Source organism: Cervus canadensis, chromosome X (assembly GCF_019320065.1).
Source record: "Cervus canadensis isolate Bull #8, Minnesota chromosome X, ASM1932006v1, whole genome shotgun sequence".
NCBI classification, from domain to species: Eukaryota; Metazoa; Chordata; class Mammalia; order Artiodactyla; family Cervidae; genus Cervus; species Cervus canadensis.
Genome location: NC_057419.1, coordinates 17,918,466 through 17,943,570, shown reverse-complemented (window position 1 = coordinate 17,943,570; position 25,105 = coordinate 17,918,466). Strand labels below are relative to the sequence as shown.

Here is a 25,105-nt window from a genome sequence, read left to right as displayed (position 1 = left end):
GAGAAAGGTGTTCAGTTCGGTTCAGTTGCATAGTTGTCTGACTAAGAGGAAGGTGACAGACCTTAAAAAGCAAGATTCTCCAGTGTGGAGATTTCTTAAAAAACTGGAAATAGAACTGCCATATGACCCAGCAATCCCACTTCTGGGCATACACACCCAGGAAACCAGATCTGAAAGAGACACGTGCACCCCAATGTTCATCACAGCACTGTTTATAATAGCCAGGACATGGAAGAACCTAGATGCCCATCCGCAGTCGAATGCATATAGGAAGGCTGTGGTAACATATAGCACGATGGAATAATTTTTTTTTTATCAGGCTTAAAAAAGAATTCTTTGATCAGTTCTCCTAAATGAGATGGACTGAAACTGGAGTCCATTATACAGAGTGAGGTAAGGCGCAGAAAGATAAAGACCATTCAGCTATATCTAACACATATATTAGTGGAATTATTAGAAAATGGTAATGATAAACGCCTATATCAAACAGAAAAAGAAACAGATGTACAGAAGCAGCCTTTGGACTCTGTGGGGAGCAAGGGTGTGATGTTTCAAGAGAATGGCATCAAAACATGTATATTATCTAGGCTGAAACAGATCACCAGCCCAGGTTGGATGCATGAGACAAGTGCTCGGGCCTGGTGCACTGGGAAGACCCAGAGGGATCGGGTAGAGAGGGAGGTGGGAGGGGGGATCGGGATGGGGAATACATGTAAATCCATGGCTAATTCATGTCACTGTATGACAAAAACCACTACAATATTGTAAAGTAATTAGCCTCCAACTAATAAAAATTAAAAACGAAAAAAAAAAACAACGAAAAAAAAGCAAGATTCTCAAAGGTTGACTGTACTCTAATTATAGTTCAATGGATTCCCCATTTGCTTAGATTTGTTTGGCGGTTAGGCTTAGTGGTAGTGATGTCTGCATTTCAGCAGCCTTCTTTTAAAGTCCATTTACATTCTAATTGAATTGGCAGGGTCTTTTTTTGTAGATAAGAAGCGATTTATTAGAATAGGATGCTTATGAGGCTTACAAGCAAGCAGACTTGAGGATGGAGTTGGCAGCGTCTTAATGGGCTCTCTGACTTTGAGAAAAGTGGTCTTGTGCTGACTGACTGTGGCTAAACTACATCTTAGCAGTGGGAGGTAAAATGGAAGAATTCAGGTTGCCCTTAATCTTTCTGCTTCTCTTGTGTAGACACTGTAGAGTAAAAGCACAAATTCATTATTTCAACTCTATGATTATAAACATAGCTGTACATGGGTGACATCTTGATGTGCAATCTGATTTCCCTTTGTGAAAGAAAGATAAGAGGAGTAAAAATAGGGGAGGGCGCATGTTGGCAGCCTATTGCTGTATTCTAAGATAGTTGATTTTAATCTGGAGAATGTGTGTATGTGCGCCCTCAGTAGCTCAGTTGTGTCTGACTCTTTACAACTCCATGGACTGTAGCCTGTCAGGTTCCTTTGTCCATGGGATTTTCCAGGCAAGAATACTGGATTGTGTTGCCATTTCCTACTCCAGTGGATCTTCCTGACCCAGGGATCGAACCCATGCCTCCTGCATTAGCAGGCAGATTCTTCACCACTGTGTCACATGGGAAGCCCAATGTATAGAATATGTTCTCTCATAAATTGAGCAAAATCTTTATGATCCTGTTCATAAAGGATACACATACCTTAGAGGTAAAGAAAGTGGATACTCAAACAAGCACTCATTATACATAGAACTTAGCACATGCCAGGGCCTGTTGTAGGAGCTTTATCCATGCAAACTCATTTTTACCACAGTCCTATAAGATAAATACATTTTAATTCTATTTACAGATGGGAAGACGGAGGCACAGAGAGTCTTTTTAAAAGTAACCTGCTAAAGGCACATAACTGGTAAATTACAGAGTTTCTGTTTGTATGTTGGTGGTTCAAATCATCTTGCAGAATACCATCCTCAAGGTTACTCTGAGACTATGATCAGAGTAGTGAAACAAAACAAGGTCACTTCATAATGTTCGCTAAGCACAGATGAGAACAAGGTCACTATGACACTCAGAAAATACTCAACATCTCTCTTTCAGTTAAAATGAGTGATTCCTTCTTCTTTACCAAATAAAATTTTATTCTAACTCTAGTCTTCCCTCCTATAAATAAGATTTATTGAGATACCTAATCCTAGAATTTCCCCTGCTTTCTGACAGCATCCAGTCTAGAGCAGACCTCTGCTTCCTTAGACTTTCTTCCCAAATTGCCCAGTTTAGAGTTCTCTCTATAGCACACGTTCTTCCTTGCTGCAAAGAACAGTAATCCTAACTTAATTACTGGCTTGTTCCTGGTGGCCTTTGCTTGAAGGGCATTGGCACCTATTTGTCAGTGTTAAAGAGCTAGATGTGGTAGCTAATTTTCCAAATGACTAAATCACTATCAAGAAGATTAATGCCATCTATAAAATGGGCCAAATTCAATGAGGTAAAAATTTGTAACAATAAATATGAAGTCCTTTGTTTAGGTTTGGAAAAAATCAAGCACATAATTAAGAACAGATAACTTGACAACTATTTGTATTAATAGGAAAAAAGACTTGGGAAATGAACAAGCATTAGCAACATCAAAATGAGTCAAATGTGGAATATGACTACTGAAAAGCGCTACTATAATTTAATGTTCTATGAAAAGTGCAGATAAACATAGGGGATATTACTGGTTTTCTGTGTTACATCCCGATCATGCCTGGGCTGTCACATTCTGTGACTCATTCTTCAAGATGTCACTAGCAAACTACAGAAAGGGTGACCAGTATGCTGAGGAGCTATAAGCCGTATCATAGGAAGGACTTGGTCAGTTTAGCCCAGAAACTTTGAAAAGGCCTTCCAGTTCACCATCCATAAGTGCTTAAAGGGATGTCTCCAGAAAAAGAGGAAGTAGACTTTGGTCCTTAAGGAGGAGTATTGGTCTGACTGGGGACCTTCCAGGACCCCGTGGTTGTGAAAAAGCCACTCCTGGATGAACATCTGCTCTGGGTCCTTGTCTTATGGCCTTCAGCAGTGGGGCTTGTGTCCCACTGGGGTGGGAAGATCTAAGGGCTTTGAAACATTGGGGAGGAAATAGTGCAGATCTCCTGGACCTAGTGAGTGGAGGGACAGGGCTTCTTCTAAGTTGTTCTCCTCTTGAGGCATGGCACTGGGATTTGACGCTAAAGCCTTGGATAATAGTAAAAAAGTTACTGTGCTTGTAGGTTTATTCTCCTCTAATAGGTCAATGGGAAGATGATTAGTTGAGAGCAAGATCCAGGTATTTCTAGGTACAGTGTCCTAAATAACATCTACAATACATTTCAATTTTATATTCTGTAAAACATGCAAATAATGGGTAGAAACTGACACCTTATAAAAGGAACAAATTAGGTAATATGGATGCATCCTTTTAGCCCTATAGGATCAGGAAATTATTTTTTTTTAATTGAAGCGTAGTTGACTTAAAATATTGTATTAGTTCCAGGTGTCCAGCAAAGTGACTCAGTTATATGTATACATATTTCAAATTAATAAGTTATCTTTTGAAAAATTAGCAATTTAGCTAAGAATTGAAGGTCAGATAAATGAAGGGAGGGAAAGAGAAAACTGCAAAAAATGAGTACTTTCCCAAGTTACTTTCATGTGAGACATTTTGGTCCGGGCCTCACATTCTCAGCCTGTTGTCTAATTAGGTTAAGACCTCTTATTTTCTTCTGGGGAGACTGAAATCTAAACAGTGTGTTTACAACATTCCCTTAAAAGGTAGCTCAGCCTTCAGTGGCTTAGAAGCCATAACCGTGTTCTCAAACAGCTTCAATTTCTGTTTAGTCACTGAAAATAAAAAAGTCAGGGCTCAATAGGTAACTGGAAACCTCTGAAATCAGGCCCAATGCCAAAGTCAGGAGTGGTGTGGCCAGATATAAAAACACAGGGTGGGTGAGGCACAAGTGAGGCTTTAAAGTTCTTATGTGACAGTTGTTAAACTATCACATGGTGTGAAAACTTACTGGAGCTGAGGATATAACATAAAAATAGGATTTTACTACATAGACCCTGGACATCAACTTCTAATAGACCAAGCTTGGCCCAATCATAGGGATTTGCAGGATCTGTCAGTGAAGATCTTGGCTTGATTTTTACTGAGAAACTCAGCTTTGATAAAATTGGCTGCTTGTTGAGATGTAGAGAAGGAAAAGCAAATGCACCTAATTGCAAATTGTCTGGTCCCTCCGTGACAGTGGCCCTATTTCATAACTTGTTCAGTAAGCACCAGATATTCTTCCCACAGAAGTAATTGTAGTCTCAGGGGCTCCCTCCATAAACACCTTCCTTGAATAAATCATCATGCCAGTGTCACTTTGGGAAGTAATCTGCTCTTGGATATTCTTATACCATCTAAAGAATCAACTGTATTGTGCTGGGGAGGTCAGTTTCCTAGTGGGAAACTAAAGAGATGCCTTTTTTCATTGGAGACATTGAACATTTAAAAATGGTGGCTTGTTTTTGCTTTATATTCAGGCTACAACCTAGTAGTATGAAAATTTAATAGTTCATCACCAGCTGGGCTGAAACTAGAGCAAGGTGAGTAAGGTCTCAGGTGCAAAATGTAAGGGGTGCCAAAACCCCAGTACTTCAGGGCATTATTTTAATACAGTATTTGAAAAATTCCTTATTAATGCAAAAAATCCATGGTGAAAAAAAATACCAGATTTAAATAAAAACAAGATCTGACCCTGTACTCATGTGACTAATTGCACTTGCCTCACTCCAACCTCATCCCTGATGGACCGGCCTTAAAAAAAAAACATAATAGAAAATGTTAGGGTACATTAGAGATGTCTAAGTGTGTGAGTGAGCGAGATACTGGATCAGAATATAAGATGTAAAACATGATCTGTGCACAGCAGCAGCTGAGGTCGGGGGCCCTGGAGGCAAGTTGCCTGCCTGTGTGGCTTTGGTTGTTTTCCTTAACCTCTCAGTGGTTTCCTCTTGTCATCTGTAGGATGGAGATAAGAATACTGCCTTCATTATTGACAGGATGACCACATTTTATCTCAACGAGGACAGTTGTGATAATGGAAAGTGGCACGGACCATCCAGCTCTATAATGATGATGCTTTGTTTATTTTGCAGTAATTATCAAATAATAAGGCAATTACAGATTTAAATGATCAAAACATCACAAAGCCATTCAATCATGAGCATTCAGATGCCCACAGCAAGACTGCTCAGCCTCTATGATGATGGTCTCATGTTCACCAAACCTATGATTTTGCCATGTTTCCCGTTGACCCCACCAAGTAGTTGCCTAGAGGCTTAATGGGTTTTGCATGCCGTGTCATGGGCCCAGGCTGGTGCCCCAGATGCTTGTTAGCAGGACAGCAGTATCTCACCACTGACAGACCAAATCAAAGATTTGTTTATCCCCAGCCTCTTTTGTCTGAGTGCACTTGATTTTATCAGCAACTTCTGTTCCGGTTATCCTGGAAAGAGTCTTAGTTCTGACATTGCTTTTGGAAAGGTTCAAGAACAGAAGCCACAGATGGTGATATTTTTTTTTTTTTTTTTTAGATTTCAGCACTTGTTGAAGTGAGAACTTGTGTACTGCACCTGTATGCCCCCACCCCAGAAGGTCACACCATGACAGAAAGCAGATGTATACAGAGTAAAGGTCCGCCAAACCCATCTCAGTTTATTTTAATGCAACTATTAATAGGTGTTTTATTTTAGAACTAATAATTCAGGACAAATGCCAAATTACACAGGGCATCAGAAAAATAGGCAGAACTAGCACTTTCTGTAGTAAGCCGGCTGTATGATCACAGCACTCAGAGTTGTGGGGATTAAATCAATTCCTGTATGGAAAGTACCTAGATTAGTGCCTGGTTTATAGTAAGCCCTCAATCACTGTGAGTTCTTGTTACCATTTTTTGTTAACATAATTTAGACTCAAATAATTTGAAAAGCACTGGCTTGGAAAGATGTCATTTCCTAAGGGATAAATAATTGGAAATGCCTCCTCCTCTTCTTTTTCCCCCAAATTTAATTGTCAATGGTAGTAAGACCCTTGACTACAAAGGGTCACACACCTGCTTGTTGTTTTAATTAAAGTTTTAAATTTCAGCTTAAACTTTAAATTCATAGCCACAGACCTCAGATGCAGTCTCCCACTACATCTGCCTCAGCATCCTGACCCCATCTCTCTCTTGAGACCATTGGTTTTTTACTCTCCCAAACTACTATTTAATATCATATCTCTTTCCTCCTTAAACTTTCTATATTCCTTCTTTCCATCCCATTTTCAGCTTATAACTTCCCTGATAATCCTTGGAAATGATCGGAGCAATTAGGAGTTCCTACACTGTACCATCATCAAACTACCAATGGATCAGCACCCACTGTCATTCTGCCCTTTTGTCGGTACAGTGGGAAAGCACGTGGTCTCTGGAGACAGTATCACATTTCAGATCTTGCTGTGCTATTTTGTGACTCATGAGCATGGGCAAATTATTTAACTGTTTTGGTGTCCTCATGAATGAACTGACCCTAATTTAAGTCATTATTAAAATGGCTGAAATATCTGTCCCCATGTAAGGTTAACCCTGACCCTTGACTCTGAATTGTCACCCTTTCTTCTCAAGGTGTTTTTTTTCCCTTGAAATTCTGGTGTTCTTTCACTGCAGTGTTGATTTTTCCCTTTTAGCTATAATATTCCTATTGTTAAACATGTTCTTTTATCTTCCATTTTGAAAAAAGGTTCCTCCCATTATCCCACATTATCTTCCATGCTATCTTCTGGGCTCTCCAGCACAGCAAAGGCAAATGGAAGTGATGTCTAAACTCTGCCATCATTTCCTTTGTTCTAGACAGGCTTTTTAAATGGTGGACTGTTCCTTTCTCAGAGCTTTTTTTTTTTCCTTTTCTTTGAGGAATGATTTCATTACTCAATGTTGTAATTAAGTTACCCCCCCCCAAACTTTATAATTGACAAATAACAGTTGAGTGTATTTAAGATGTACAGTGTGAGGTTTTGCTATAAGTGTATACTGTGAAATGATTACCACCATCAAACTAATTAACATATCCATCACCTCACATGGTTACCTTTTTTGTGAGTTTACACTTAGGAGGTGATCTTACCCAGTTTTGTGGATTTAAAACATTGTTTGCTGGTTACTCTCAAAGATCCTTTTTCAGATTTCTTCTCTCCCTTAGGTGTGTTTATCTGTATAATTACTTGCTAACCCTACTGGCATGTCTTACAGGCATCTAAGTTTAATGGCATCAAAATGACCTGAGTTCCACCCCAAGTCTGCAATAGTCCCCATCATAAACACTACCCACGAAGTTGTTGAAGCCAAGAATATGAGACATAGTCCTCTCTTTTCCTCACCTCCCCACATCAAATGCATCAGCATGACCTCTTGGTTTTACCCCAAAAGGATAACCACTAGAATGTAAATTTCATCATGGAATTGCAATTTGTCTGTGCTGTTCAAATATATATTCTAATGATGTATGTAGCTCCTGGCACACAATATGAATCAAATATTTTTGGAATGAATGAATGAATCTTGACTCTGACCACTTCTATGACCAGTACCACAGTCTATGCAAGCAACATGTCCCCATATTTCTGTAATAGCCTCCTGACTAATCTGCTGCTGCTTCTCATGAACTACCCACTCAACATCCTGATATTTGCTATGTTGAATCTAGCCAGTGACTCTAATCCAATCAGAATAAAATCTGTTCTTTCATACCGGTCTACAAAGTCTTATATGAACTTGAAATTACCATTCCTCCAACCTCATTTCCCACTCTTTTGTCTTTCCCATTCTCTACCACTGCTCTAATACTGCCCACGTTTCCCCCAAACAACCTTACCGTAGGACTCACGGGGACACTTGTGAAAAGTAGTAATTCTCAGTGACCTCCCTGCAGACTGTTTCACAAGATTTGGGGTGTGACACTCTCTCTGCTCTTAACAAGCATTCCGGGTGACTTATGATAAGATACAGATACAGCCTAAGAATCCTCCACACAGCATTCCATGAAAGTATTCCAGTTATTCAGAGTCAGGGAGCAAAATGAAGCTCCTTTTCTATTTCTGGTCTGGGAGAGCATACAGTCAGTGGGTAATTACTAAGCTAAACCAGGGAATTCTGAGAATACAGCTTGTGTAACTGTAAAACCTTTACATTCTAGTAATATTTCCCGAGTGGCACAGGTGACCTCAAACTTCTGCCACTTTGTGCTAGACACCTATGGGAGAGGTTCAAGAAATGGTTATCACCAACAGGGAGGTGAAAATTGAGAGAGGCTTGATACTGAACAATGTGCAGCAAAGGGCATGCACTTGTGTGTGTTGTTTCCTGGGATGAGGGGAAGAGAGAAAGAGGGCACACACACGGTACCAGCCCAGAGTATGTGAGGAAACATTTTGGCACATGATGTAATGACTCAGTTTTTACACGTATAAGCTCCTCAATGTAAGCAACATCTAAATTGCAATGTTCAGACTTCCTTGGTGTTCCAGTGGTTAAGAATATGCCTGCCAATGCAGGGGACATGGGTTTGATCCCCCTGGTCCGGGAAGAGTCCACATGCCACAGGGCAACGAAGCCCATGCTCTGCTACTAGAGAAGCTACTGCAATGAAAAGCCCGTGTACTGCAACTAGAGAGTAATCCCCACTCTGTGCATCTAGAGAAAGCCCTTCAGCAGCAAGGAAGACCTAGCACAACCAAAAATTCATAAATAAAAATGTAAAAAATAGCATACCTTACAATGTTCAGCTTTACATCTAGGTATTTGGAGCATTAAAACTGACAATGAAGCCTTTTTGGTTTTGCTCCAACAGAGTAGTGTACAACTATACTTTACCAGCGGGTTCAATTTATCATTTTTTAGGGGGAGGAGATTTTGAAAACTGTCTTTCATCTCCTGTGTGTAAAACTTGAACTTCAGTTCTCTAGTGATATTGTTACAGGCACTAATGTTCTACATACCAAAGAGCATGTTCCTCTCCTGGAATCTGAAACTGAAAACAAGTGCAAGGCTTCTGGAGTGCTATATGAATTTGAATTATAAACCAGACCACTGCTTCCCAAATGCGTCTGTACATGGAATTACCTGGGGAGCTTCAGAGATACTCCTGTGCCCCATTCCGAGACTGAGATTAATGGGTATGAGGTATGACCAAGGTTTGGGATTTTTGAAAGATCTCCAGGCTATTCTCATGTGCAGGCCAAGTTTGGGAATCACTGAAGTGGAGATTTTGAGCCATGTATTTCCAACTTCAAACTTCTAGGTAATGTAAATTTGGGGTTTCTGCATTAAAATGTAAGTTGAGACAATGAAATCAGTCTAATTGGATTTATCAGATTGAAATCAACATGATTTGGACCTTATTTACATAAAGCCAAGCAATTCATGAAAAAGTCAAAGTAATTTTGTGTGCAAAGACACACAGATTATTAATGTTCAAATCAACAAGGTTTTAAAGTAATTTTTTCAGATGGAGTATATATCTCCACTACAGTTTCTAGGCTGTAGCAAAACACAAAGCTGTCAGTTAGATTTTAATTTCAGATAAACAAGGAATAATTTAGTAATATAAGTCTGTTCCATGCAACATCTGGGATGTACTTGTACTAAATATTGTTTATCATTTATCTGAAATTCAGGCTTGTGTGCCCTATATATATTTTTAATTGAAGTATAGTTAATTTACATTGTTGTGTTAGTTTTAGGTGTACAGCAAAGGGATTAAGTCATATATATGTGTGTATATATATGCAATCTTATTCAGATTCTTTTCCATTTTCAGTTATAAGATACTGAGTAAAGTTCCCTGGGCTATACAGTAGGTCCTTTGTCATTTACCTATTTTACATATAGTAGTATATATATGATTTTTGGCCTCTTTTAAAATTATTAATTGGAGGATAATTGCTTTACAGTGTTGTATTGGTTTCTGCCATACAACAGTGTGAATCAGTCATAAGTAAACGTATGTCCCTTCCCTGGCGAGCCTCCCTCCCACCCCCAACCTGATCCCACCCCTCTAGGTTGTCACAGAGTATTAATTTGAGTTCCCTATATTTTAAAGTAACTTCCCACTAGCTATCTAATTTACATATGCTAATGTATATGTTTCAGTGCTACTCTCTCAATTTGTCCCACCCTCTCCTTCCCCCGTTGTGTCCACCAGTCTGTTCTCTATGTCTGTGTCTCTCTTCCTGCCCTGCAAATAGATTCATCAGTACAATTTTCTAGATTCCATATATAATGTGTTAATATATGATATTTGTTTTTCTCACTCTGTATAACAGGCTCTAGGCTCATCCAGATCACTAGAACTGACTCAAATGTGTTCCTTTTTATGGCTGAGTAATATCCCATTATATATATGTACCATAACTTCTTTATCCATTCATCTGTTGATGGACATCTAGGTTTCTTCCATGTCCTAGCTATTGTAAATAGTGCTGTAGTGAACATTGGGGTACCTGTTTCTTTTTGAATTATGGTTTTCTCAGGGTATATAATGCAGGAGACCTGGGTTTGATCCCTGGGTCAGGAAGATCCTCCAGAGAAGGAAATGGCAACCCACTCCAGTACTCTTGCCTGGAAAATCCCGTGGACAGAGGAGCCTGGTGAGCTACAGTCCATGGGGTTGCAAAGAGTTAGATACAACTGAGCGACTTCACTTTCACTTTCAGAGTATATGCCCAGTAGTGGGATTGCTGGGTCATATGGTGGTTTTATTCCTAGTTTTTAAGGACATCTCCACACTGTTCTCCATGGTGAGTAGTGTGTACATGTTAGTCCCAGTTTCCTAATTTATCCCACCTCTCCCTTTGCCCTTTGGTAACCGTGTTTGTTTTCTATGTCTGTGAGTCTATTTCTGTTTTATAAATAAGTTCATTGGTATCATTTTTTAGATTCCACCTATAAGTGCTAACATATGATATTTGTCTTTCTCTGTCTGACTTACTTCACTTAGTATGATAATATCTAGGTCCATCCATATTGCTCCAAATGGCATTATTCCATTCTTTTTATGGCTGAGTAATATTCCATTGTATATGTATACCACATCTGTTTTATCCATTCATCTCTTGATGAATTTTCTTTGCTAAATGTGACAACTCTGCCCCAATTTTAAAGGACCAACCTGAGCAGTAATTCAGTACAGTAGAATGAATCAGGACAAAAATTAACTTCAGCTTCTTGCTCACTATGTGTTGTTCTATTTTCTAAATTACATTGACTGGTTAAACACCTCGAACTCTGCCTGACTTTGTCTGCACTCAGAGTCAACGGTACCTTATTTTGCCTCTTCTGTCTTCTCCGGAGCCTCAGAAACTCCTTGTGCTGCCTGGAGACAAAGTTCACTGCTGCATATTCCAGTAAGGCTGCAAACACAAACAGAAGGCACACCGCCATCCAGATGTCAATCGCTTTTACGTAGGAGACCTGAGAGAAAGGGAGAGAGAGAAGCACCTTGAACACTGGTGGTGAAACCAGGTTCCTTATGGTGTGAGCAGCAGACAAACCTCAGTTCTCTTCAGCAAGGATTATTTTCTAGACTTTCCTTAAGAAAATGCTTAAGCATTTTCCATCCCACTTTGCAGATTCTGAGCAGAGCAGTGAGAATTACAGCCCCCTCTCCACCCCCCGCCCCAGGTCCTTCTGTCTTTCTCAGTATAGTCCACCTGTTCAAGTAGCCCCTGAGACCATCCCCAAAGATAACTACAAGAATTGCCTTCATGAAAACAAGGAAGAAAAACAAAACTTTGAGATAAAACAGAGTCAGGGTTACTCTTGAAGCTGCTCATTTCCTTATATTTTTCTTAACATTTAAAAACTCATTAAGATAATTCTAAAACTCGGATGAGAAATAAACTATATGTGGCCTTGGGTCCTTGAAAAACCAGTTTGTAATTTCCATTCAACTTTTGATCCTAACTGATGTGGAAGCACATTTTTTTTCTTTTTTTATTGAAGTGTACAATAATATAGGTTACAGGTGTACAGTATAGTTATTCACAATTTTTAAAGGTTGTGCTCCATCTGTTGGTTCGTTTCCAAGGCAAACCATTCAACATCACAGTAATGCAAGTCTATGCCTCAACCACTGATGCCAAAGAAGCTGAAGTTGAACGGTTCTATGAAGACCTACAAGACTTTCTAGAATAAGAACAACAAAAAAAGATGTCCTTTTCATCATAGGAGAATGGAATGCAAAAGCAGGAAGTCAAGAGATACCTGGAGTAACAGGCAAATTTGGCCTTGCAATACAAAATGAAGCAGGGCAAAGGCCTACAGAGTTTTCTCAAGAGAACATACTGGTCATAGCAAACCCCCCTTTGCCAAAAACCCAACAGACCACTATACACATGGACATCACCAGATGGTCAATTCTGAAATCAGATTGGTTATATTCTTTGTAGCCAAGATGGAGGAAATCTATGCAGTCAGCAAAAACAAGAGCTGAAGCTGACTGTGGCTCAGATCATGAACTCCTTATTGCCAAATTCAGGTTTAAATTGAATACAGTAGGGAAAGTCACTCGGCCATTCAGGTATGACCTAAAGCAAATCCCTTATGATTAAACAGTGGACGTAATGAATAGATTCATGAGATTAGATCTGGTGGGCAGAGTGCCTGAAGAACTATGGACAGAGGTTCATAACATTGTACAGCAGGCAGTGAAAATCACAAAGAAAAAGAAATGCAAAAAGGCAAATTTGAGGAGGCCTTACAAATAGCTGAGAAAAGAAGTGAAAGGGAAAGGAGAAAGGGAAAGATATACCCAACTGAATGCAGAGTTCCAGAGAATAGCAAGGAGAGATAAGAAGACCTTCGTAAGTGAAGAATGCAAAGAAACAGAAGAAAGCAATAGAATGGGAAAGATTAGAGATCTCATCAAGAAAATTGGAAATATCAAGGAAACATTTCATTCAAGGATGGGCACAATAAAGGACAGAAATGGCAAGGACCTAACAGAATCAGAAGAGACTAAGAAAGAGGTGGTAAGAATACACAGAAGAACTATACAAAAAAGGTCTTAAAGACCCAGATAACCACAATGGTGTGATCATTCACCTCGAGCCAGACATCCTGGAGTGTGAAGTCAAGTGGGCCTTAAGAAGCATCACTGAGAACAAAGCTAGTGGAGGTGATGGAATTCCAGCTGAGCTGTTTCAAATCCTGAAAGATGATGCTGTCAAAGTGCTGCACTCAATATGTCAACAAATTTGGAAAACTCAGCAGTGGTCACAGGACTGGAAAAGGCCAGTTTTCATTCCAATCCCTAAGAAGGGCAATGCCAAAGAATGCTCAAACTACCATACAATTGCACTCATTTCACCTTTCAGCAAGATAATGGTCAAAAATCTGTCAAGCTAGGCTTCAGCATTACGTGAACTGAGAAATTCCAGATGTACAAGCTGGATTTAGAAACTGCAGAGGAATTAAAGATCAAATTGCCAACATCTGTTGGATCATAGAAAAAGCAAGAGAATTCCAGGAAAACATCTACTTGTGCTTCATTGTCTATGCTAAAACCTTTAACTGTGGATCACAACAAACTGTTGACAATTCTTAAAGAGATAGAAATATCAGACTGCCTTACCTGTATCCTAAGAAACCTGTATGCAGGTCAAGAAGCAACAGCTAGAACTAGACATGGAACAATGGATTGGTTCAAAATTGGGGAAAGAGCATATCAAGGCTATATATTGTCATCTTGTTTATTTAACTTCTATGCAGAGTACATCATGTGAAATGCCAGGTTGGATGAATCACAAGCTGAAATCAAGATTGCTGTGAGAAATATCAGCAACTTCAGATGCTGCAGATAATACCGCTCTAAAGGCAAAAATTGAAAAGGAACTAAAGAGCCTGTTGATAAGGGTGAAAGTGAAAAAACTGGCTTAAAACTCAGCATGCGAAAAATTAGGATGATGGCATCCGGCCCTATCACTTCATGGCAGATAGAAAGGGAGAAAATGGTATCAGTGGCAGATTTTATTTTTGTGGGCTCCAAAATCACTGTAGATGGTGACTGCAGCCGTGAAATTAAGTCACTTGCTCCTTGGAAGGAAAGCTATGACAAACCTAGACAGCATATTAACAAGCAGAGATGTCACTTTGCCAACAAATGTCCAGATAGTCAAAGCTATGGTTTTTCCAGTAGTCATGTATGGATATGAGAGTTGGACCATAATAAAGGATGAGCGCTGAAGAATTGATGTTTTTGAGCTGTGGTGCTGGAAAAGACTCTTGAGAGCCCCTTGGACAGCCAGGAGATCAAACCAGTCAATCCTAAAGGAAGTCAACCCTGAATATTCATTGGAAGGACTGGTGCTGAAGCTGAATGTCTAGTATATGGCCACCTGATGCGAAGATCTGACTCATTGGAAAAGACCCGGATGCTGGGAAAGATTGAGGGCAGGAGGAGAAGGGGATGACAGAGGATGAGATGGTTGGATGGCATCACCAATTCAATGGACATGAGTTTGAGCAAACTCGATGAAATAATAAAGGAGAGAGAAGCCTAGGGTGCTGCAGTTCGTGGGGTGGCAAAGAATTGGATGCGACTGAACAACAACAACTCCATTTGTAGTTATTGTAAAATACTGGCTATATTGCCTGTGTTGCACAATATATCATTTTAGCTTATTTTATACCTATTAATTTGTACCTCTTAATCCCCTACCCCTAACTTGCCCCTTTCTCCTTCCCTCTCCCCACTGGTAAACCACTTGTTTGTTCTGTTTATCTGTGAGTCTGGTTCTTTTGTGTTATATTCACTAGTTTGTTTCATTTTTTATATTCCACATGTAAGTGATCCATATGTAAGTGATGTCCTGCAGTATTTGTCTTTCTCTGTCGGACTTATTTCATTTAGCATAATGCCAAATTTTGATAGGGATTTCATTAAGTCTGTAGTTTGCTTTGGGTGATATGATCATTTTAACAATATTAATTCTTCCAATCCAAGAACATGATCTATCTGTCCATCTATTTGTGTCATCTTCAGTTTCTTTTATCAATGTTTTATAGTTTACAAAGTACAGGTCATCTACCTCCTTAGGTAAGTTTATTCCTAGGTATTTTATTCTTTTTGATGTGGTGGTAAATGGGATTGTTTCCTTAATTTCTCTTTCTGAATATTCATTGTGAGTATATAGAAATGCAATAGATTTCTGTGTGTTATTTTTTTTATCCTGCAACTTTACTGAATTCCTTGATGAGCTCTAGTAGTACTGGGTGGCATCTTTAGGATTTTCTATTTATAGTATCATGTGTAAACAGTGACAGTTTTACCTCTTCTTTTTCAATTTGGATTCCTTTTATTTCTTCTTGTCCAATTGCTATGTCTAGGACTTTTAATACCGTGTTAAATAAAGTGAGACTGGGCATCCTTGTCTTGTTCCTGATCTTAGAGGAAATGTCTTCAGCTTTTCACCATTGAGTATGATATTAGCTGTCAGTTTGTCATATACAGCTTTTATTATGTTGAAGTTAAATGTTTTTAAGCTATCACAATTCAGGAATATTCAGCCAAAATAAAACATCAGTGTTCTGGGCCTTGGGAAGGTATCTGGTTAGAAAGGAAATTTTCATAACCCTTTGGTGATTGGTTGAATATTTCATATATTTCATATATGAAATACTTCATTTATTTCATTATAATTTGATAAAGCAGAATCTGAAAGCAAATACTTTTTACTTGCAATGCAAATTTCCCCTCATGTCACTGAACTTCCAATTATTGTTTAAAATATGAGGGGAAAAATAACTAGATAAAGTTGTAACCTATTGGACAACAAACTACAAACGATTCTTATTCAGCTGTCTGTGTGAATGTGTACTGTGCTGTGCTGGGCTTAATCGATCAGTTGTGTCCAACTCTTTGCTACCCCATGGACTGTAGCCAGCCAGGCTCCTCTGTCCAGGGGATTCTCTAGGCAAGAATACTGGAGTGGGTTGCTGTGTCCTCCTCCAGGGGATCTTCCCAACCCAGGGATCAAACCCGGGTCTCCTGCATTGCAAGCAGATTTTTTACCATCTGAGCCACCAGGGAAGCCCGTGAATGTGTACTATCTAGTTCCAATTTTCAATAGGGTTTCCAAAGTTTTGATAGCTGACACTGAATGTTTGCCAGTCGGAATTTTAAGCATTTTATATATATTAATTTTCTAACCAGTATAACAACTGTATTACCCCCACTTTGTGATGAGGAAACTGGGTTACAGAGAGGTTAAATTATTACTGAAGATCAGAAAGCTAAAAGGTGGCAGAGCTAAGATTGGAATTGGAACTCAGTCTGACTGGTGATTCTTCTTTCTGAACATACACAAACATGCTGCTAGGATTATACCCTTTGTATCTTACATTTATTTCTCTTTGATCTTTATAGTAAGCATTTCCCATGTCATTTAACTTTCTTCTAAATCATAATTTTCAATACTTGTGTAATTGTCTAAACCATCATTAATTGTTCTGTATGATAGGATATTTAGGTGATTTGGGGTTTTATCTTATGCTACTATAAATTTGGGGGCTGTGAATATCCTTCCCCTAATATTTGACTGTATTTTGTTTATTTGCTAGGTCAACTTTTAGACTTGGGACTATGGGAGTAAATTGTAAGAAAATAGGCTTCTGACTTAGAAAGTGTTAGGAACATAGAAGATGTAAAAGCAGAAACTCTAGAATAAGATGCCTGAAGTTAAGAAACACTACTCTTTTCCTTACTCTGACTTTGCCAGGTTGTTTAACCTCTCTTTGCCTCCCCTCCTCATCTGTATAAAGGAAAATAATAGTAGCTATTTCATAGAGTTATGTGGATAAAATCACTTAATGTATGCAGAGTGCTTAGAGTAGTGTTTGGCATAGAGTAAGTGCCATATAAATGTTGGCAATTATTTGACTATATAAGGGTGTGATTTTGTTAAAGAAAAATCTTGGAAGAGACAGAAAAACAAGAAGGAAAATAAAAATGACCTACAGTCCTAGGATATCCCAGTTATTATTTTTAAGGTTACCACTTGCCTTACACTATTTGTCTCCATCAATCTGAACTACTTGTCAGTCCCACATATGTTGTGACAAAGTGGTATAGCACCTGGAATGCTTATTCTCAGTCTTTCTGATTAATGTTTGACTCAGAACCCTTCATGAGTTGGCTCGGATACCAGCTTCTCCGGGAAGCCTCTGTAAGATTCCTCCTACTTTTGTCTCATCTGGGTTGGGGACCACTTTTCTTTGCTCCCTTATAACTCTCGGTTGAACCTGTCTGTTTCCTTTTAGTCCACCAGCTTCCCTACTCCAACACTAGACCCACTAGACTGTAAACTTTTTAAAGAAAGATCCTATATAGTATTACTCTGTGTATCACCAGTCCAGGACCTGGCAAATAGTGAGTAGACATTGGGTGTGCGATGAATGAATAAATGGATGTTTGAATGACAGAAGGAAGGAATGAAGGAAATACCTCATTGTCTTTCCATTTTTGTCCTGTAATTTCAAGAATTCTTCACTATATAACATTACCCACAATTGCATATATTGAATATTTCTGAGAGTGGACTGTTAGTGCAGTTTAAGTCTCTCTGTTCACCAAGCATTCCTGGAATGTTTCTTTCCTTAATAAGCAATAATTTTTTTTTGTATTTGCTGTTCTGGAGCAGTCCTATTCTCCTGTAATAATAGAATATTTCTGATCACAGCATTCCTGGTTATATATTATTCAGATGGCCTTTAAATGTTTTAAGACCTAATAATGAGAAGAATTTGTCAATGCCTGTTAGATGTTCACATGAAGAAAGTCCAGTAGAATTCACCATCATTCCTCCCCTTCCTGATGTTTACAGCATTCAGTCATTTGTGAACCTAGCTCCCCACCCCCCTTCTAGCCGTCAGCAGACCAGGCACATAAATGGCTTCTTTTATAACTGCCTATAAACGAATCCTTCTCATCTCTTAATCATTTTGGCTGGTCTCCAAGTTTCCTCCAAATCATGATCATCTTTCCAGCATTGAAGTGCTGGTATTAAATGCATTATTCACATGGACTTAGAAGGTACTGTGAGACATCTATTACATATGATGGGATGTCCTTCAGTGCTGCTCTCTCAGGACTGAAATGCCTTTTTGTTACTTTTATCCAGCTCTGATGTCAGATTCTCTCTCTTTGGCTGCTAATTCTAACATGTTTTTAGCTCACGTTTTTTCCTGTCACATTATCTTTATGATTTGGGGGCTTACATGAGCCATTCCTGAACTACTTTACTACAATCTTGCAAAATACTTTTTATATTAATGAAATTCTCAAAATGCTGTTATGATTCATTGAATTGTTAGTTTTCCAGGTATATTTAATTCAGAAACATAAACATTGAGGGCCTACTATGTGAAAGGCACTGTAGTAAGTGCTGAATGGAAGACGGGGCAGAAGATATGAGAATAACTAAGATTCACATCTATTCTTCTCAGGACTCCCCAGATGAGACTCTGGGGAACCTGTTCACATGGTTCACATGCTCCAGAAAATGTCATTCACGTAGGTCAGTTCAGTTCAGTCGCTCAGTCGTGTCTGAGTCTTTGCGACCCTATGGACTGCAGCACGCCAGGCCTCTCTGTCCATCACCAACTCCCAGAGTTTACCTAAACTAATGTCCATCGACTCAGTGGTGCCATCCAACCATCTCATCCTCTGTCTTCTCCTTCTCTTCCCACCTTCAGTCTTCACAACAAACTGTAGAAAATTCTTAAAGAGATGGGAATACCAGACCACCTGACCTGCTTCTTGAGAAACCTGTATGCAGGTCAGGAAGCAACAGTTAGAACTGGACATGGAACAACAGACTGGTTCCAAATTGGGAAAGGAGTACATCAAGGCTATATATTGTCACCCTGCTTATTTAACTTATATGCAGAGTACATCATGCAAAATGCCAGGCTGGATGAAGCACAAGCTGGAATCAAGATTGCTGGGAGAAATATCAATAATCTCAGATATGCAGATGACACTACCCTTATGGCAGAAAGTGAAGAACTAAAGAGCCTCTTGATGAAAGTGAAAGAGGAGAGTGAAAAAGTTGGCTTAAAACTCAACATTCAGAAAACTAAGATCATGGCATCTGATCCCATCACTTCATGGCAAATAGATGGGGAAACAGTGGAAACAGTGAGAGACTTTATTTTGGGGGGCTCCAAAATCACTGCAGACAGTGACTGCAGCCATGAAATTAAAAGACACTTGCTCCTTGGAAGAAAAGTTATGACCAACCTAGACAGCATATTAAAAAGCAGAGACATTACTTTGCCAACAAAGGTCTGTCTAGTCAAAGCTATGGTTTTTCCAGTAGCCATGTATGAATGTGGGAGTTAGACTATAAAGAAAGCTGAGTGCTGAAGAATTGATGCTTTTGAACTGTGGTGTTGGAGAAGACTCTCCAGAGTCCCTTGGACTGCAAGGAGATCCAACCAGTCAATCCTAAAGGAACTGAACTTAGGACACCAGTAAACTAGAATTTCCAGTTCAGCTGGATCCCCAGTGGAATGTGGGAAGAAGTAATACACACTGCTTTAAAAGACGCAGGGCCACTCAATTCACAGTGTAATGTAATGTGAGAGAGACATAAATTTTTATTCTATTAAGCCATGGAGATTTCAGGGTTTTGTGTTTCCCACACTCAAGCCCATCTCTCAGCCCTGATCACTCACCAGCATTCTTGTACTAATTCTAAAAGGCCCAGGCAATTCCCTGGTGGTCCAGTGGTTAGGAATCTGTGCTTTTACTGCAGGGGACCCAGGTTTAATCCCCCATGACAAAGGATTATACAGTTTCAAATGTTAGTAGTGTTAAGGTCTGAGAAATTTGGTCTACACTCTTCTCCTAGCATGGAAGTTCTTCCTCCCTTTTCCTGCTTTCTCTGACTGTTCAGCTAAAGGTCCATCTCCATGCTTTTTCTGCCTAATCTAGGCCACAATAGCCTTACTCATCTTTAGCATTTGTAATACACTTATAGTGAGGATCAGATAGTTGAGAGTTTGCTAAATGTTTGCATGTGTTATGTGTCCAACTAAAGGATAGGATGCCTGGAGGATAAAGACTCAGGGATATCTTTTATATCTATACCACCAAGGACAAGTCTTTATGCATTAAGTGCCTCATAGTTTCTGTTGGTTGACAAGTTATTCAAGCTGCATATAAATTCAAATTTTTTTCACAGTCACTGAAGGGAAAAAAATTATCTTACATCTTTTAAAGCCAATAACTGATGATATTGAGATTACTCTAGATTTATTTTCACTAAGGGAAAGAAGAATACTTACTCTGTTGAATTTACAATTCAAGTACTTTACAAACATATCTGATGAAACAGTAGAATCAGTGAAGTTGTTTAGGTTTTTGTGACACGAAATAAGCATTTATCTGATATTTGAACAGATTAGTTAGTTGGTGCAGTTTAGCTCATTGCTCAGTTACTTTGGCATCATGTTGACATTTCGTAGAGATGTTTTTATTAGTGTTTTTTTCCAACACTGTCTAGGTATTTTTTAAAAACTTGGCAGTTTTTCTTAAGGAAATCTTTTCATTAATTATATATTCAGATTAGATTCAAAATGGAGAATCAAGCCACGAATGTATTTACTTTAGTCCCATAATTTATTTTATCTACATTCAAAGACTATACTATTTCTTATGTCATGAAGCCAGTTATTCATGAGTTGGGCCATTTTCTACCCAATGAATATTGCCAGCATAGAAGAGTGGCTTGTTGTTGTATAAAAATTGCCTAAATGTGCTTACAGCATGTATGTCTTCTCCATCCATCATGAGCAAGGCATTCCTATTTGACAGTGTGCCAACTAAAATATATCCACATTCCCAGCCCCTAGGCTGACCCCAGAGAACTGTGACAATCCTCCAGTAGCCAGTCAAGGAGGATGGGTTATGAACAAGAATGGACGGAAGTTCTCTACAATAGAGAAAAATCACAAGTGATTGTGGTAAACCAAATATTATTTTAATAGAAAAGATACAAAATGGAATTTATAGGGCAATCTCAAAATACCAAGATATTTTTCTTGCTTTAAGTGGAATGATGTCTCACACCCATCTGCTTGAGTCAATGTTTAATTATTCTCAAAGTATGCATACAAGCCCTTGCTAAACTGGAATAGAAGCTTTTCTGCTCTGTACAGTACAGTTTATATTTATCCAATTTAGAGAGAAAAATTTTAATTAACCCTGATTAATGAAGCTGTTGAAATGGATACCTATTGGTCACAGTAGTCTGACTTGTGCTTCCATTACACGGAACAAAAGATTTTGGTAGCTTCAATCAATTTGTCTTTTATTGAGTGCTATGAAGTATACCACCACCCTCTCCATCATTATTTTATGGGGAGAAAAATAAGTTTATTAAATGCATGTCTAACCCTTATACAGGTAGCAATCAACAAAGATGAAAATGAGAATTCCGGCTTTGACTTTCTGTTTTGTCTCTTACCTACATTCAGTCATGGTAAAAAATATCATCAGAAAAAATATAGACAGTCGAATTAATCCTAGTACCAAAGATTCATGGTGTTGTACATTTTTATCTTTACAATTTTACTGTCAAGTTGCCATTTTTATTGCCCAATTAAAGAGCTCACATCTGCTGTTTGATGCCAGGAAAATCAGATTTCCTTGGCAGAGAAAGATGGTGGCAGCACGCTACCTGGCCTGTCCCAGTGTAACCACCCCCACCCCGTTTTCTCTCCATGTCTTAAGCTCTCACTGCGTTCTGGGTAGAGTACTGAATAAAGGAAACTCTTACGAGAGTGCTGTTTGTAGAAACAGCCATTGGGTGGCAGTGCCTCCAAGCCTGGTACCTGCAGGATCCAACTAGTTACCAACAATACTCCTTAGATCATCAGGACAGGATTTGAACATCATTCAGGGACCAGATAATTTTGGTGTTGAGTGGCACACAAGTCTCGTTAGCTGGTATTATCTCCAAAGATGAGTAAGTTTCATTATGGTAGTCAGAAAACTGTTCAAAGCAAAGCACACTATTCATGTGAATTTTGTGAGTGGAGAGGTAGGAGAAGGGCAGAACGGCCAGCCCCAGAATGCACAAGTAATCCTAGGTGACCACCTGCTATTAGAGGCATCACAGGGACACCCTTGGCTTCCCTGGTGGCTCAGCAGTAAAGAATCTGCCTGCCAACGCAGGAGATGCCGGTTCAGTCTCTGGGTTGGGAAGATCTCCTGGAGAAGGAAATGGCAACCCACTCCAGTATTCTTGCCTGGAGAATCCCCTGAACAGAGGAGCCTGGCGGGCTACAGTCCATGAGGTCGCAAAGAGTTGGACATGACTTAGCGGCTAAACAACAACAACAACAAATTGACACCCTAGAAAAAGGCACCCCCCAAGGCTCAGCAACTGTAGGCATCTGGGTGAGGGAGCCAAGGTGAGGAGAGAGTAGCATCTGAAGAAGGGGAGGAAGCAGGACTAGGGGATATCTTCTTCCTTGTGCTTGTGTCTGCCACATATCTCATCATATTCTCAGGTGATAGACAGGAATAGTGACTCCTTCCATAGTCTACTTCCTATGGGTGTACCTTCAATGACAAAAGAAGTGCAATACATTGCTTCTTAAGCAAGGGCAGGAATGAGGAAGGAGTTGGGAGTGAATTGCCCAACAGTGTAAGAATAACTGCAGTGAAGAAAAGAGCCAATTGGATGGTCTCAGTTTTGGAAAGACAACCACAGGGTTTTGCTGGATAATGAGATGATGCTCCACTGAATAGATATCTGTGTAGTCAGTGTGTGTGTGTGTGTGTGTGTGTTAGAGAGAGAAGGAAAATTGGGGAGAATATGAAGATGGGAAAAGAAGGAAGGTAATGAAGAGCTCTGGAGCCAGGCCACCTTGGATTTGAATCCTAGCTGAATGACCAATGAACATTTTGGAATCTCAAGTTTCTCATATTAAACTAGGGACCCCAGGATTCCAGTGTCATTGAGAGATTGCATAAGACACTTTAGGTAAATCTTAACGCTTAATTGGCAGATCGTAAACCCTCAGTCACATTGGTTTGCCAGGGATGTGTTCTGTAAGGCATTACATAATTCAAAACTTGCATAATTCAAGACAGTTTTCCCTGGAGGTATAAATGTAAATTTGTTGTATTTCATGTTCTGTGCATGCAGTAAGACTTTATTGGTATTTTTATACTGCCCTATTTCAAATTCACATAAGCTAAGTTCATGTAAAATGGCACCTCATTGTAGTGAGCACTCATACATGTCAGGAGGGCTGAAATGTGCTGTTACAAAAACCAAACAACGAACTTTCACCACCATCATCAGTGAAATGCTTGCAAGCACACAACTCTATGAGTTATCTCTGAGACAAAGATAGGAAAACTGAGTTACTCGTTAACTTTACCAAGATCACACAAGTGGATGAGCTGCCATTCACATGAACTGTGGCTTGACTCCACCCTAAGGGGTTTTCTGGTTCCCTGATCCCTGTGGAAACCTCTGTCCCCAAGGAGTGAGTCAGGAGAATTATAGACTGTGATTTCACCAGAGGACAACATCTGATGTAAAAGAGGTAAGAGAATCCCAGGCAGTGGGCTGGGTGATTACAAAAGAGCACAGTCACACCTGCAGCCATGGAGCTCCCATGAAAAGAAATGTTGAAAGATGAACCACAGTTTTCCATTTTCTTTCTCAGCCATGAGTGCTTTTCCTACATCTTTGTTTACTCCACCACCCACCTCACCCCAGGTTCAAATTTCATACTCGTGAACAAGGAAGCAGAGGGGAGAAGTGTGGTAAAAAAACAAACAAACAAAAAAAAAACTGTCCAGTCTCCTTCTTTGGAATAAACCTGAGGGAAAGGCCTTGGAATGGTGGGCAGGTTTTGCAGTGATGACAAATGTTTTCTCCTGCCCTCCATTCAGTGCTCCCCAGAGAGGAGGCTGGAAAGGGGAGGAAATCTGGAGAAGCTGAACAATCTCACCCCCGAGACTGGGCTCATTGATTTATGATTTCCAAGTTGGCTGTGCTCCCTGGAGTAGGATGTGGAGACTGGATCAGGAAGGCAGCACAGGCCAAATCTCTCACCCCCAACCATTTCTGAAACCCTGAACCTTAGCAGAGTGAGTGGGTGGGCCACTGTGGGACATGCACAGGCTCTATATCATCCCAGAGCAAACATGATGGTAGACTTCTGATGCAAGCAAATTTCTGAGATGCTTGGGGTTGGTGAGATAGATGGGCAATGGATGATTCTGGACTACAGAAACATGGAAGTCTGAGAAGCCCTTTTCAACCTACAGTGATACCTCCAAGAACATCTGGGATCCTGTGATGACTCTGGGGTACAAAGAGTCTTCTCCAGGTGCTGGACTTCCCCACAATGCACCTGAATTCTCTGAGCACTGGGATGCCACTGCCTGTGGATGAGAAAGGGTATTCCTTTGGTGGAGGACCAGAGTGTTTCACAACTGAGATAGCAGTATCAATTGAATGGCAGTCGGTGGTAGCCAAGACGCTTTGCACACACCCCTTGGCCTATGAGCTGGTTTAGCATCAGTTCTGTACTTTATTGTGAGCTCATGATGCAGGCAGCAGATCAGTGAGGATGGCTCCATAGGAGCCGCCTTGATAGAAACCTTCCCTTCTTGACTTGAGACCCTGGGCACTCGTGCCTGAGACATGCCAACCTCAAGCTCCTGAATCAAATCAGCTACCTACTGTCTCATAGCATCCACAATGAACCTGACATGGAAATAGTCCAGGCCCTCATCACGTTCAAGTTTACATGTGGGGAGAAGAAAACAAGAAAAAGAACTCCAGGTCAGTCAGAGGCTGGGAATTAACGTGATACAAGAGCCTCTGGCTGGGCTGGTGATCTCACTTTTTGTTACTGTAAATTACCAAAGAGCTGGTCTCAACTGTGTCCATTTCCTGAGCACATTTTGATGCAAGTCAGTTCCATGTCTTTCTCCTCACCACAAAATGAGAAGTTTTATAAACTACCCACTAAAAATTAGACTTATTTACAC

At 39.8% G+C, this 25,105-nt stretch overlaps 1 protein-coding gene across 1 annotated transcript in view; it reads right to left on the bottom strand.

Annotated features, from left to right (window-relative positions):
• The window catches only part of GLRA2 (glycine receptor alpha 2), a 183,276-nt gene that overhangs the window by 20,844 nt on the left and 137,327 nt on the right, over positions 1–25,105 (bottom strand). The window contains exon 9 of the mRNA XM_043458680.1: positions 11,344–11,493. Coding sequence (XP_043314615.1) covers positions 11,344–11,493 — 150 coding nt within the window. The remainder of the gene's footprint in view (positions 1–11,343; positions 11,494–25,105) is intronic.